We start from the raw sequence: 14,935 nt of genomic DNA, 5'->3' as shown, positions 1-14,935 counted from the left end.
TTTTCAGAGGAATCACTATTTAAATTTTTGAAATATTCATATAGGGACTCAATACTGATATTTGGTTGTCTCTTTCGCCTTCCCTGATTAAGTCCTTTCCGATATTCCTTAGCATTTGTGATCTCATTCGCTTAAGTTTTCTGGCAATATCAGCTCTATATTGCTTCTGACAGGTATCAAGAGTCTTCTTATATAACTGTTCGGCATTTCTTGACTGTTCCTTGTTTGCCAGTGATCATGACTTTCTAAATCTACGTCAAAATTTTCTATAATTTGTTCTTGCAAAATTTGCAGTCTTTATTAAACCAAGGCTTATCATTCACGGTAAATCTATGATTTGCCGTGTTAGAGTGCCGAGGTAAATAAGTTCCAAAAGTGTGCTTCGCACTACTAATGAATACATCACATATCTTTCCTACAAGATCGTTTAAAATATTCGAGTTAATATTCTCTCTTGGTAATTCTAAAATTTCATTCAGCTTAGCCTGATCTATATTAGATATCAAATAATTTTCTTTCTTTTCATTCCATTTCTTAGCTTTCTCTCTTTCGTGGGGCACATCTTGTACATTTGTAACTTTCACTACCTTGTCTTTCATACTATTATACATACATTTGTACTCATGGAAATACTCAAAGGACAATGCACATCTGAATATAGTTTCAAAAACTCTAGAACTTTGAAACTAAAAAAACTCCTCAATAAATCAACAGAACTGATGCAATAGTCAACAACGCTCGCGTTTTACAAGTAAATTTATCCTGTTGTTCACCATTCACCCTTCCGTTAAATATAAACATGTTAGATTTACAAAAATCAAGTAACTGTGTACCAAATCTCTTTTTGCCTTTATCACTGTTAATCCTATCTCTTGGGATACCAAGCTCGTCTAGAAGAAGAAAGTTATCATCCACGTGTTCTGAAAAATCTTTCAACGGATTCTTATCATTAAATTTGAAATAGTCTAATTTATCTGAGGTTCTTGCATTGAAATAATAAAGAAATATACTTATACCTGGAAGAGAGGGTCAAAAATTCATTTTCTATTTGACAAATTGCATCAATGGAAGTATAAACGATCACAAAAACCGCCTCACTATCTTTATTTATGAGTTTTTCATTTACTCTAAACCATAAAACATATTTACAATCAGTCTCAAAGCATTCAATACAATCATTATATTCTATCTTATATCCAAACAATATACCACCAGATTGAACTTTCGCCACTTTTTGTCTATTTTTCATGTAAACAATATATCCTAATGGGAGGTGTCAATCAAATGTATATCATTGAGCCAATTAAAACTCTCATGTGGTCAAAAGTAAACACAATTAAGGTCATGTGCAAGTGCCTACAAATTTTCTGAAGTTTCATTATTTCAAATGCGACGTCATGGAAGATATTCTTGTATCTTCTTGTGATGTGTGCTATTCTAACCACTTTTAAGCAAAACAAACGTTACTTCTTTAGCTTATAATAACACAAATGGATAACCGAACAAACTTTTTCTGTGCAAATAAGTATTGCACTGTAGAAAAGAAAGTGAAAACAAGTCTATTAGTACCCAGTCTTAAAGTTTGGAAACAAACTCCATAATTTTCTATACCTTCATCCTCATATGCTATTTTGGGTATTAAAACCAATGATGAGATAAAAAACATCAAATACATACTGTTTTCCGTGCCCAGAGTGTGAAATAGAATCTGTGTTTTAATGTGTTTTCTCATTTTTGCCATGTATACAGCCTTTTTCATTATATGAATGCATGTAGTAGAACACAAGGCAGAATTATCCCCAATCTTGGGGAGCAAACCAAGTGTTAGATTTACTTTACAATCAATATCCCGTGTTCAATTTTAATAAATCTTGTATTGTTTAATGCCGCCACACAAATAAAGCTTTCGAAAAATTACAAGACAAACACCATTTGAAAGTCCCCTTCTCCTTTATTATTTTGGCAAGGTTTTGGGAACCCTACATTTGAAAAAGTAGGAGTTTCACCATAGTAACCAAATTTTTTTGTGTAGGTTAAGGTTCGTTGAGTAAGAAAATGTAGTTGGCGTCAAGACATTTAATTGTTTAGTGCACATAAGTCCTTAGCAACCAATTTTTCTGAAGTTTCATCATTTCAAATGCAACGTCTTAGAATATATTCTTGTATCTTCTTGTGATATGTGCTATTCTAACCTCTTTTAAGTAAAAAATGTTACTTCTTTAGCTTATGATAAATAAAATGGATAACCGATCTTTTTTTTTTCAATGAAAATAAGTATTGCAATTCAGAAAAGAAAGTCATCCTTTCCTGTTTCGTCTACCCCGGACTTAGCATTTTATGAGCAACTCGATGGGTGTTTCTAGAAAAGCAGAGGACGCTTACAGTACCGGTGCACCAGGTCCATGCTCCAAGTTTTTAGTGGAGTCAGAGTTGCTCATTTGGTTTTGTTACTTTGTTAAGCCGTAGCAGGAGATTCCGGACTTTACTCAGAATTCCCAGCTTCAAGTTTGGAATTCTGAATGTATTATTCGGAAATCTGTACTTAATTTCGGAAATAGTTTGGAAAGTGAGGACTTATGCATTTTTGCACTCGGAAAATGTTCGGAAAGTAGGAACTTAGAAATGTTTTCACACGGAAAACATTCAAAAAGATGAACTTAGAAATTTTTTCACACGGAAAATATTCGAAAAGTTACGAATTTTGTTTACCAATTTAAGTATGATAGAATAGCTGGATTTAGAATATTTCCTCTAAAATGGTTTAAACAAGACTCCATATATCAAATTGTACAGTATAATTTGAAAAGTTTATTGCAATAGAAACATAACATGTATAATGGTTTGAAAAAAATTCTACATTTATGCTCGAGGGTCTGAACTAATTTCAAAGGTTCTAAATCAAAGCACTATACTACAGTACATGTATCTGTATTTGTGTTTTAGATCACAGTATTAAGCTTAAAAAAACATGGAGTAGCATCCACATTATACAAAGACGTTAATTTGGTTTCAATTCTTCTGACGACTGCAAACGAGCTGAAATCCAAAGTTAGACTAGAAATACAATGTACCCTTGTTTGGGTCCTGATTGCTCAGTGATACATGAATGATAATGTACATGTACATAGGTAGTATTATAAAAATAATTTTAAGTTTAATATATTGACTGATTACATAAAGAAAGTTATTTTTCATCTATTTTTTTGCTACATGTGTATGACAGTGACATCACAAACTTTTTAAATGCTAACTTATCGAATTTTGATGTTACAAGGATGAAATGATCTTTTAGTTTACACAACCTCAAAACATGTTGTGTGCATCACATAATTGAGGATATTACTGCATAGACAGGCATTCCTGAATTACTACCATTTTATTTAAATTTGCACACTTTACCTTAAGGGTAATTAAAGAAATATTGAGTATTGTATACCCATCACAATCCAGAATTTACATCAGAAAATGCCAGCATCTTTCAAGAATGCATGATATATACCACATATATGTGTGTTACCACCTCCATAATTATTTAATTAATTGATAATGACCGGTACTATTTAATTAATCTAATTAATTTTGCAACCTGGACCATAACAGTCTGCAACTCACCATTGATTATCATTGTTGGTACAATTGTACTCTCAAAACCTCAACGTATACAATTAAAAAAATCACCATTTCTGTATACTGCAATCCATACCTTAAAAAGAATGAATGTATGAAATTAAATTGTTGCGTTTCGCTATATAATGAATTACTGAGAAACTGCTATTCAGTTTGATTGTCATGGAGAAGTTGTCGAGAAATTTAGATTGCTTAAATTACAAATCACCAATTTAATATTTCTGAAGCAAAAATTCATTTGCCCATAATAATCAATTATTAGCGAGCGGCGCAAGCTCTACGGTTATTACGTGTACTTTCTAAACTTCCCTTAAGGTTAACCAATACACTAACGAAAAAAAGTCATGTCCCGGAAGTAACAAAAAGAGACTGTCCTTACGGAAAAAAATTATCATTTCCTTGAATCAAACAAATAAAAAATATGGGCTAAGATTACGTTTCAGTAAAAATAAATTCATCTTTTCTGATAATTTTCAATTCTGTTTCTAATTTGTTTTAATTATTTAAAGAAGTGACTGCTATAATTATAAAAACTTCGGGAAAGACGTGGATGTACGTACGTGTATCTCCGCTGTTCCGCTGTTGTTGTTGTCAAGAACCTTACCCGCCTCGGAAAAAAATTAACTCCGATTATGTTATCAAAATCGCAGCATAGCTTTTCTAAGATAGGAAAGGCAATAATTTTCTTGTTTGGAATTTACAGCTGTCATCTGAACTTTGTTTATGTCAAATGTAAAATATTCCCACCATCCGTGGAGAACTGTAATATTTCCAGTATTTGTACAGTTTGAAACTAAAATTGATGTTGCTAGAGATGCCCTAAAGGGATGAAAAATGTAAAGTATTGCAAAGTGCTGTAAAGTTATTGACCATTTTGAGAGTGAGGGGAAAGGGGGGTATAGGGTTGGATTTTTTTTTTTTGGGGGGGGGGGAATGTTCAAGTGGTTCATTTATTGAAAAAAATTCCCCCATATTTTAACAAGACAGTTTTTTTTTATAATAGAAATATTGATTTTGCTTGCTGCTTAAATGTTAATAAAAATATTGAACTTGCGAAGCAAAAATTTTCATCTGGGTCGACCCCCCGCCCCCCAATCATTGTAATGTCCTTTAATATTTTACGAGTGTTCGCTGGTTTAGGCAATGCCTACCCAGTATTATAATCTGAATTTGATTTTGTGAAAAACTTCAAGAACTTGACGAAGTTCGGGCGTGCTATAAATTAACATGTGTACAGTAACCGTGTGTGGTTTTAATTTGTTGACACCTCCGTCAAAAGTCCGCTTCAAGCATCATGGTAATATTGTCGTTGTATATTTCTCTTCTTGGTATAAAACTTCGCTTCTTCTTCGATAGATACCTACCAAGATATCATTGTTTTCTCGTTGCACTTCGATTTCAAGCATTCCGCCGTTGATCGTATATACATACGGGCATTTTCGAAATACGACGAAAATCGTAAATTTAAAATGAAACTGTATTTAAATAGTTTAAAATGAGTATTTGTTTGAATGATTTAATTAAAAAACGTGATTTTAAGAAATTATTTCTCAAGTGAAGTATCATTGAAAACATATCATTTTAATGTCGACGAAGTCCTTTACGTAGCTCGATTTTGATTGGCAGATATATCTGGTCCTACTTAAATACGACTGCATACACCTGCCAAGTTAAAATACGCCTGAGGGAGAAAAGCATACGCCTGTAGCATTAATATTGTGTTTTCAGTGGAAATAATATTATATTAGCTCAGTAAGATGTATTTTGTTCAAGTAAATTATCTTTCAGCAAATTATTTGTTGATGGGAAGTAGAACTAGCCGATGTAAATAACGATCTGAGAGGCGTTCGACATTCGTTATTGCGCATGCGTAATTGTGTATTGAGATAAAACATGTGGACTTGTGGTTTACAAAGTTGACAAAAACAAGCCGCCATGATACATGTATAATGCACCCACTTCGATCATTTGAACTAGGAAAAAAAAACCGAGAAATAATTGATGATAAAAATCGACATGTTTGTTTATAAAACAACATTCTGATCTTTGAAATGTCGACAAGACGAGTTTTAACCAATTATTTTGACTAGGAATCGGGTGTACCCTATGAGCTTCCATAACTAATCGTGTGTAATCTGTGAAGTTATACCAGGAAGTAAAAAGATAACATTCCATACTAAACAAACAGGGCGTTTTCCACGCTAATGTTCAAATAAGTTCACTTAAAGTAAAGAGTAAGATTTACTTTTCCATTCAGCATTTACTTCAGTTCATTGTACCATCTTTTTATATTGTCCGTACTTTATTATTTCATAATTGTTAATAAATATGTCAAGGGTCAAACTTTAAGACTAAGACTAGTTTGTTTGTTTGTTTGTTTTTTTTTTGAAATATCAAAACAGAATGAGGTCTGCCACAGACAGTGTACACACGTTAAATCCATATATAACAAGCATTAATACATGTATATTCAAGTACCAATCCAAATATTCGTCGTATTGCAAAAAATATGGAATAAAAGGAAAGTACGGGAATCGAATTCAAACGTTTCTTAACATAAGGTTATTGTTATAAATGGTTAATATTAAACTCATCGTTTTATTATTCTTAAATTCACCATTCTGATTATGAAGGACATTTAAAAACACACACACCAAAATGCATTATAAAGCATCATAGTAGCGTGCCAGTTTGCCTAATGTTCAGATTCGATATCAGTTTACATGGAACACTCCGATATAGCCCATAATTGAACTACAAACTACTAGTTGACCTTTCCCAGTTTTAAAATTTTAAGGTCGAAATTCAGTTTATCGACCTTCAGGTCGAAACTGTCTTTTAAATAATTCACATTTAAGGAGGTAGATGTAGGGTAAAGGTCATAACTCTTACAAATCATCATAACGTTTGTATTCAGCATTTGACATCAATCTCATGTAAGCATCAAGTAACTTGGACTGATTTCATTATGTTCCAGATGAAAGCGTTATATGCTTTGGTGAAATCGAATATGATGCAACCATATCACTGATTGCAAGAGGCGTCCCTTACCCCAGCTCTACCTCCTTAAGCCACAAATCATTGAAATAAATCATATCCTTAGAAACGTGTTACACTCAACTATCTTCATTTCTCAGTTGATAAGGTTCATAGCTCAAGTGCTACAAGTTGTTTCATAGACACCTATGTGTCATGTGAAAGCGCTTAGTTTCTGGGCACCTAGTCCAGAGACACGTACATTAACATAAACGATAAAGTATTATAATACTATCACAGGGGATTGCTCCCACTCCCAAATATGCAGTCCGAATAGTATATAACAACAAAACAGGAATCCCAGATTTTGGGGTAACTCGCTTCAACTCAACCACCCCCCCCTCCGCCCCCGAATAAAATCAAATATAATTATTACTTATTACTGCCCTGCCAACAGCCTAATAAATAAACACAGGTATCACCACCAAATACTTCTTAATATATAGAGTCGGGCTGCATATTTGATAGTGGGAGCAAGCCCTGTGATATAATTCCACCAATCATGGTCAAAATAGCAAAATAGAATGATTAATATTGCAAAAAGCAATAATACTAGATCAAAAAATGGCACAATTCCCAAGAAATGCATTATCGAAATTCCTATGCCATCGTCTATGCAAAGTTTCATTTGTATTTGCCATCTCGTAGCTTCCGTTGTCATGAGGCGGTAAGCGTAATAAAAATATATTTATGATACAGTGGATGCTACGTCAGGATGGTTTTGGGGGATATGCTACCTTTTTATAACAAAAATGGGCAAACGATGAGCGGCAAATGAAAGCATGGCATCCTTTTCTTTATAATGTTTCTTGACTGGAACCACTGCCACAAGGCCTGCATAAGACAGTTTTCCCAATAAGTACTCGGCATTCCTTTTCTTATTCCTTTTCTATGATTGAAGACTATTAACAATCTCGCTGGGGTTTTATTTCTAGTTAAATTCAAATGGTTTATTATGCGTTTAAAAATGAATAGGTAACTTGAATATATTCGTATATAGTTCCCTTTTTACCTTTAAATGTGGCTATTGTTAACTTATTCATTATTCTTATATTCTTACTCAAACACAATTAATTGTTTAAACGGAGCGTCAGCGACCTATATACATGTATGTAGTAGGTTAGACCAGAACTATGAATGGCGAAAATATTCTGACGGAAGTAGACGATTGCACAAGTGCTCCGTTCATCATTGGCATAACCTAAAATCCTATTAATTATAATGATTATTGGGACATGTTTCAATTTCTATATTAAAATAATGGATCTGGTTTGATTGGTTCTGTTATATTTCATGTCTTTCGATTTCGTTCTTCGTTTCGTTTGATGTTATATTGAGTTCGTTTCGGACTTTACAGGTACTTCTGATACTCTGTATTATGATTGAACCAGGAAGCTTTAACACAAACTGCAACAAGTAGCTATCTTACCGTGACTCAATGTCACATTGTTTGGCAAACTATAACAAAATGTTGCCTATAGAAATTTATAGTTAATTAGTGAGAAGAGGTGTCAAGTGGGGACAAGAAAGATCAAGAATTCGAGAAATTAAAGCGACAATTTTTTTTTTCATTTATAGGCAAAATAAAGTGACATAGGAAAAAATGAGATAATTATTGAAAAATTATTTTAAGGAAAATTTAGAAAAAAAACGGAAGCTGAGGGGTCGAGGGTATGGCACGGTTCCGCGAGATGTCGACTGCTTCCCCCTCCGACACAAATAATAATTTAATTATTTACATTTACTTAGTTGCTTTAAATGGAACTTCAACTAAAAACTTTACTTCTAAAATTCTAATTATAAAAGTTAGAAATAAAATATCAAATATAAATTGTTCACGTACCTGGTAAATAAAGATATCAACGTTTTACTCTTTATTGTCCTAAACGTACACTGTGATACCCGGGCTGGGTTGAATTCCCTTAAAAATCCAGTATCACGTGCTGTCGGACCTGTCTTTATTTACCAATGCAATCTCTTAATTTTATTTAGTGACCAAATATGAATATTCATAACGCCTGAGTATTTGAGACGTTTGGTTTTGTAAGATTACCTTTACTCAAACTTATTTTATCTTTCATGTCTAATACTGTTTTAATTTATTTACCCTTAAACAATGGAAACTATTACCTAAAGCAATTAAATACATTTTACCAATCTCTATAAAGTGTCAGTTGTTTACATAAATTATTAGCAAGACAATTAAGCAAGTACCAAAGAATTCAAACTTATTTAGTCTCCTGTCACAGATTATGTATTATTCAATATGACAAATATTTCTTTCTTTCGGCTAAATTTACAAATATGTCCAGACATTATCAATTTACTTAAGCTAAAATGCAATTTAATTTATTTTTGATTTTTTGCTGAATCATAAAGAATTTAACTGCATCACAGTATATATACGTAACCTTGGTGTTTTTGAGTTTTGTTTTTTTTTGTTTGTTTTTGTTTTATTTTTTTATTTTTTTTTGTGTATTTTGTTTTTTCCCAAGCCACCGATACAAGGCCCATAGTTGTAATTAGTATTACAGGTAACTTGACATAGTGTTAAATTTCTGACAACCTTGTTTTTTTAAATATTTTTTTGTTTACATGTTAGCATTTAAATTTACACAAATAATTCCCTCTCACTGTTATCTTCATTATGTCTTTTTATATTCAATGAATTTTGATGACATATTTCGAAGTCAGTTGTCACAGCCTTTTGGAATATCAATGGATTAACAGCGGAATATTTTTGTGTGATCATTACAAACATAATTTATTACTAATTTCAAGACAACAAACTTAGTTAATATTGAGGTAGCCTTGATAGTGCAAATTTTTTTGAGCATTTTTTTATTTACTTTTCTGGGAAGGGGGGTTATTCACATTATTTCTAGTTGATCATATAAATTCATTAAAAACATAAGGACAAGTTAAAAGGGCAACGGGCGTATCATGCGCTTTAGAGCGCAGCTGTTTATATATATTCTTTAATGGAAAAAAATATGGCAAAATGCATTGTTATAGAAGAAATTAGTTCAAAATATATGATAAAATGTGTTATTATCTAGAGAGATATGAAAACTGCAAAAATAATACCAAGTTGAGCAATATGCCTTATTTTTAAAAAATGAGAGAATTGAATCTTTATAACATATTTTGAAGTCAGTTTTCCTGTAATTTATTGATTTATATCTTTCTTTTTTATTATTTTACTTTAACGAAAAAAAATCTTCCTGATGCTACTATCATTTTGGAAATATTCCAAACCACCTTTTATCTTCACATTTTTACATGAAAAATATTCTTTTCCTGGTTTTTCAAAACAATATTTTCCTATTCTTATTTTTGTGCTTTAAATCAAATACATAAATAAACAATTGTATGTCTCTGTTTAAATAAAAACAAAAATTTCTTTGCGCTATTCGACTTATTGTTTCTTGTCGCCTTTTGTCACTTCTTGTCGCCAATTAGTGAGACCCGCTGACATACGTCATCATTGAAACAGAAACTCCGCGTCTGTCTGAAAGGTGCAGGACCACCGCTAATTTAAAACCCTGACTGTGTTGCATGTCTGTAAGTCATACAAACATATTGTCCCGCAATAACTGCGTTGATTTTCAAACTTGAAATATACGGTTTTGCCTAATTAAGACATGACAGTAACCTTTTGGGATTCGGTGCAGGAGATATATTTTTGTTTTGACCACCACCAATCCCGAAAGGTATTAGACATGCCAATGATTAAATTTGAGATTCCTGAGAGGTTTAACCTTACTCCTACAACGTAAGAAGTTGCAATTCCGTTCCCCCCATACCCCAACTCCTAGGATGACACCAAGTCAGAAAATATCTTGACAAATAGCCTCTGCCATTGCCGGAGTAGCTCCGAAACGTAGCTCTAACTATTTTGTGTATGTTCTTAACGTTAGATCGCAAAATCAAAAAAAAAAAAAAAAGAGCAAAAGCTACGATTTCGCAGCTATTGCTGGAGAAGGTTTAAAAACTTGTGTAATCACAACTTTGGATTTTTTTAACTGAAAACAAGGGCTTGATATACATGTACGCACAGTCGTTTGAATATTAGTGACAGATAGCAAGAGAGAGTCAAGATTGCTATTTGTGGCTAAAATTCAAACGACTGATTTACGTATCTGCAAAGTCTGGTCAAGAGGCTTAGTATTTTGACCACTCCGCTCCATGGGGGTTAACCTACTGTATGAATAGTAATCAAAGGAACCAAGGTTCTAGCAGAAATCAAAAGAAAGTAATACAGTGACAAAGACAATACATGGAAAACAGACATATACCAAAAAAAAAGAACATGAAGTACATATAACTAAAATAATACATACAAAGTAGGTTAAGTGTCCTCAGCTTTTCTAGAAACACCGGCAGAATTGCTCATAAAAAGTCCAGGGTAGTTGAAAGATGAAAGGTTTATTTAAACTCATTCTAAAGTCGATAAAAAATACATTTTGTAACAAGCTTTATCTGTTTTTGGACTCGACGCTGGAGAATTTTTTTTGCTTTGATCACCACCGTCAAAACAAAAAAATATAACCAATGCCAAATCCCAAAAAGAGATTATACTAAGCTATATATAATTGATTCTAAGAGAAATGTGTCCTGGACTAAAATTAAAATTCATAGTTTTCTCTTTACATTGCAGAAAAATGGCATCATTCATCGACAAAAAAATTCAACTCGACTGTGAAGAACACAAGCAAAGATATCAATATTATTGTAGATCACATGATTGTGTTATTTGTCAAAAATGTCGACTGGTGTCCCATAAAAAGTGTAAAGACGCTTTAGATATAGATGATGTCATCCGTAACGTAAAATCATCTGCAGTTTTCGAGGATTTGTGGACCAATATAAAAACAAATCATCAAGCTGTCTTGAATGCAATCATTGATAGGGAAGAAAATATGAAAAACCTACAGGAAAAAAAGGAAAAACTATCAACAGAGGTGAAAAAAAGAACACAAAATCTTATTGATCAAATTAAGAAACTAGAAAACAAAACGCTATCAGAGTTAGAGTCAGTTGTAAATAAAAATTTAAAAAAAAATCAAAGCCACCACAAAAAATCTGGAATCAAATAAAAGAAAACTTGGTGAATTATTGGAACGGGAGGAACTCATTAAGAAACAGGCATCAAATTTCCAAACATTCATTGCAACAAAACAAATGGAGAGAGAAGTTGAAGAATCAGAAGAAATCTTACACAAATTATATAAAAAAGGAGCCATGGATAATACAGACATAGAAATGAATGAAAACATCACAGCAGACCACACAATTTTAGGAATAAAAACTCTGTGTGACATTAAAGTATCAAGAGAAAAACAAACAACATCCATAGACATAAACAAACCAAACATGGGTCAGGCAGAGGTGAAGACAAGATTCCCCAGACAACTGACAATTAAACAACAGTTTACAGTAGATCAAGGTTGGTGTTATGGTTGTTGTAGGCTGCCTAATGGACTCCTGGTGTTGACTGATCGGTCCAATGGTGTAGTAAACATACTACACAGTGATGGTCAACACAAATCATCAGTCAGATTTAATGGAGGACAAGGAGCAGTATACGATGTAACAGTCATCAATGAGAACCATGTTGCTGTTTCTAATCCTGACCATAAAACAATCTCCATCATAGATGTAGACAGGAGTAAAATCATTAAAACACTTCAGATAAAGAGTGAAGTCAGTGGAATTACACATAGTGATGGACATTTATACTTCTGTGTACCTCAGGTAGGAATCCGAAAAATTAATATAGATACAGAAAAAATAGACAAACTCCATGATGACCAGAATGTTACTGGTTTATCATATATAGATACAGATGGCAACAGAATATGTTATACATGTCCTGACGACAACAAGGACACAATTACTGTCTTAGATTCTAAGTTCAGAGTTATCTTTACATTCAAGGATCACAATGCAATGTCATGGCCTCATGGAATATCAATGGATGACAGTAAGAATATTTTTGTGTGTAATTATGTCAAAGATAATTTATTACTAATTTCAAGGGATGGAGATAAACATGAAGTTGTAGTCGGTGGAGATGATAGGTTGTATCATCCGTGTTGTGTACATTATGATAAAGTGAACCATCATCCCACTGTTGTTGATGACAATAATGTGGTCAGGATATTTACTGTATATTGACTTTTGATGGAGAACCAACACTGAGATAAACAAATTATTGAGATTAATTCGATTTCAAGGTAAGAAAACATGTTTTATTTTTTATATGTATACTCGAATTCACCTGTTTGCAGTTTTTTTTAAATTATCTTTTAAATAACTCATAAGTTCTTTTTAAAAAATTGCCATTTTATTCATGTCGTTCTGTACTACAACTTTCATACAATTATTTTTCGTTCTTACCTCCGAGATCGAAATATTTCCATATTTATTTTTTATGAGAATTTTGCATTGAGCGTATTGTTTATCCGCCATCTTGTTTCTGTGGATATTTTGAAATGTTCCATATTATCTCACAATTGAAGAGTTGAAATACCATGATTTCCCGCCACATGTCTGGTTCCCTGCCAATTGGATACTATAATGTGGTAAGTTATATGTTAGGTACCAGTTGTAACATTTTCATTTGGAACTTCGGGTTTTTCTTTCATTAAATGTAAATAGCAGAAATATGATATAAGATAATTTAAAAAATAAAAACAGGCTGAGGTGAATTCGAGTATATAAGGTTTGTTTTTCTAAAGTAATTTTAATAATATCAGACATTTCCACCTTTTTTTTGAATTGTCAGACATAAATAAACATACATTTGTTCATATGTTAATAAACTTGATTAAAAGAAAAGAAACATGATTTATTTTTTGGACTTTATTTTCAAAAATCTTCACAATATTTGACAGAACTTTCTACTTTTATCTTGGCATAAGATTACAGGAATATGATAATTATTAACGTATTAAAAAATCAGAAATTTCTTATTGGGTACAGTGTAAAATAAATTTAATTTATATTTTTCTATCAATCAGTGTTGGTCTTCATCAAGATTGTCAAATACATGGACATGTATCTACATGTAGATGTGTCATCATTGAAAATAATTTTTGCCTTTTGTTGTATATATTTGCATTTTCATGTTTCTAAATAAATGAAAACTGAAAATAATTAAAATTAAAAATTTTAATACTAGTATTACTTTGTGTAAATATCTAACACCATTACAAGTTACAACATCAAAATATGAATGTGGTAAAAATTAAGTACATGTACATGTACTGTATTAGTGATTTATTCATACCCAGTATTTAGATGTAGGCCTTTAAAAATAACTTTCTTTAAAACAATAATTAAAAAAGTACAGTCATGTAATATACATGTAGCATTTTTTTTAGTCATGGTTTGAATTAATTTAATAGAATGTTTTTGGGCAACATGTGATATCCTTATAAGTCTTCATTGCTTCAACTAAAATGAACATATTTTTTTGAAATGGTTGATTTATTTCAGAACTTTTATTGTTTTTTTTTCTTAAAATATCAATTACATGTATATTATTGAAAGATACTACTAAGGACATTAAATTACCCACAACAGTGATTACATGTACTTGCAACTTCAATAATTAAAAGAAATACATGTATCTCCAATTTATTGATTCACATGTCGGTACATGTACATCTACATGTATAAATGTTGATTTTTAAGTCAGTTGTTGTAAATATATATGTACATGTATGTGTATTTGATTTTATATATTTAGCACTAACAGGGGCGGATGGAGAAATTATGAAAAAGGGGAGGGGTGCCAGGTTATTATCTGCTCATTAGGGTCCATAGATTACAAAAATTAATAATTATTTTGTGTGTGTGTGTGGGGGGGGGGGTTACACCTTGAACCCCTGCATCTGCCTCTGTAAATATGTTAACACCTATACCTGTATTTTATAATTAGTTCAAATCTAATGAATGATTCATGTGAGGAACAATGCCAGTTCATATTTTTATGAGTAATAAGATTATAAAATGTATATGTACTTTGAATGGTGCATCTAGAATGATTTGGTGTTTTTTTTCTCTTGATGGACTTAGACAATATTAATTTATTGAACAAATTCAGATATAAAGATAAATAAAATATGTTTAATCTATAATGATTTAATATATCAGAAATCTTTATAACAATATCATAAATTATCTTTTTTTTTTCTAAGAAATGTTTTTCAGAAACATGTTTTAATTTATTGACTTAATTATCTTTTTACTTTTTTATTTACAT

At 31.8% G+C, this 14,935-nt stretch overlaps 1 protein-coding gene across 7 annotated transcripts in view; it reads left to right on the top strand.

The window, feature by feature from the left end:
* LOC148599658 (uncharacterized) overlaps window positions 1-13,614 on the top strand; it is a 30,516-nt gene extending 16,902 nt beyond the window's left edge. For 5 of the 7 annotated variants that reach the window (XM_088558532.1, XM_088558536.1, XM_088558534.1 and 2 more), the window contains one exon: window positions 11,324-13,614. In XM_088558532.1, the coding sequence (XP_088414658.1) occupies window positions 11,848-12,843 (996 nt within the window). In that variant the 5' untranslated portion in view covers window positions 11,324-11,847 and the 3' untranslated portion in view covers window positions 12,844-13,614. Of the gene's footprint in view, window positions 1-2,741; window positions 3,129-10,030; window positions 10,228-11,323 lie in introns of those variants that run through there. The other 2 variants (XM_088558539.1, XM_088558533.1) reach the window with 2 other exon arrangements.
* Window positions 13,615-14,935: the final 1,321 nt, after the last annotated feature.

Source organism: Perna viridis, chromosome 13, assembly GCF_037379345.1.
Source record: "Perna viridis isolate PV_CMFRI_1.1 ecotype Kerala chromosome 13, ASM3737934v1, whole genome shotgun sequence".
Taxonomy (NCBI): domain Eukaryota; kingdom Metazoa; phylum Mollusca; class Bivalvia; order Mytilida; family Mytilidae; genus Perna; species Perna viridis.
The sequence above is the reverse complement of the archived record's forward strand: the minus strand, read 5'-3'. Positions and strand labels throughout refer to the sequence as shown.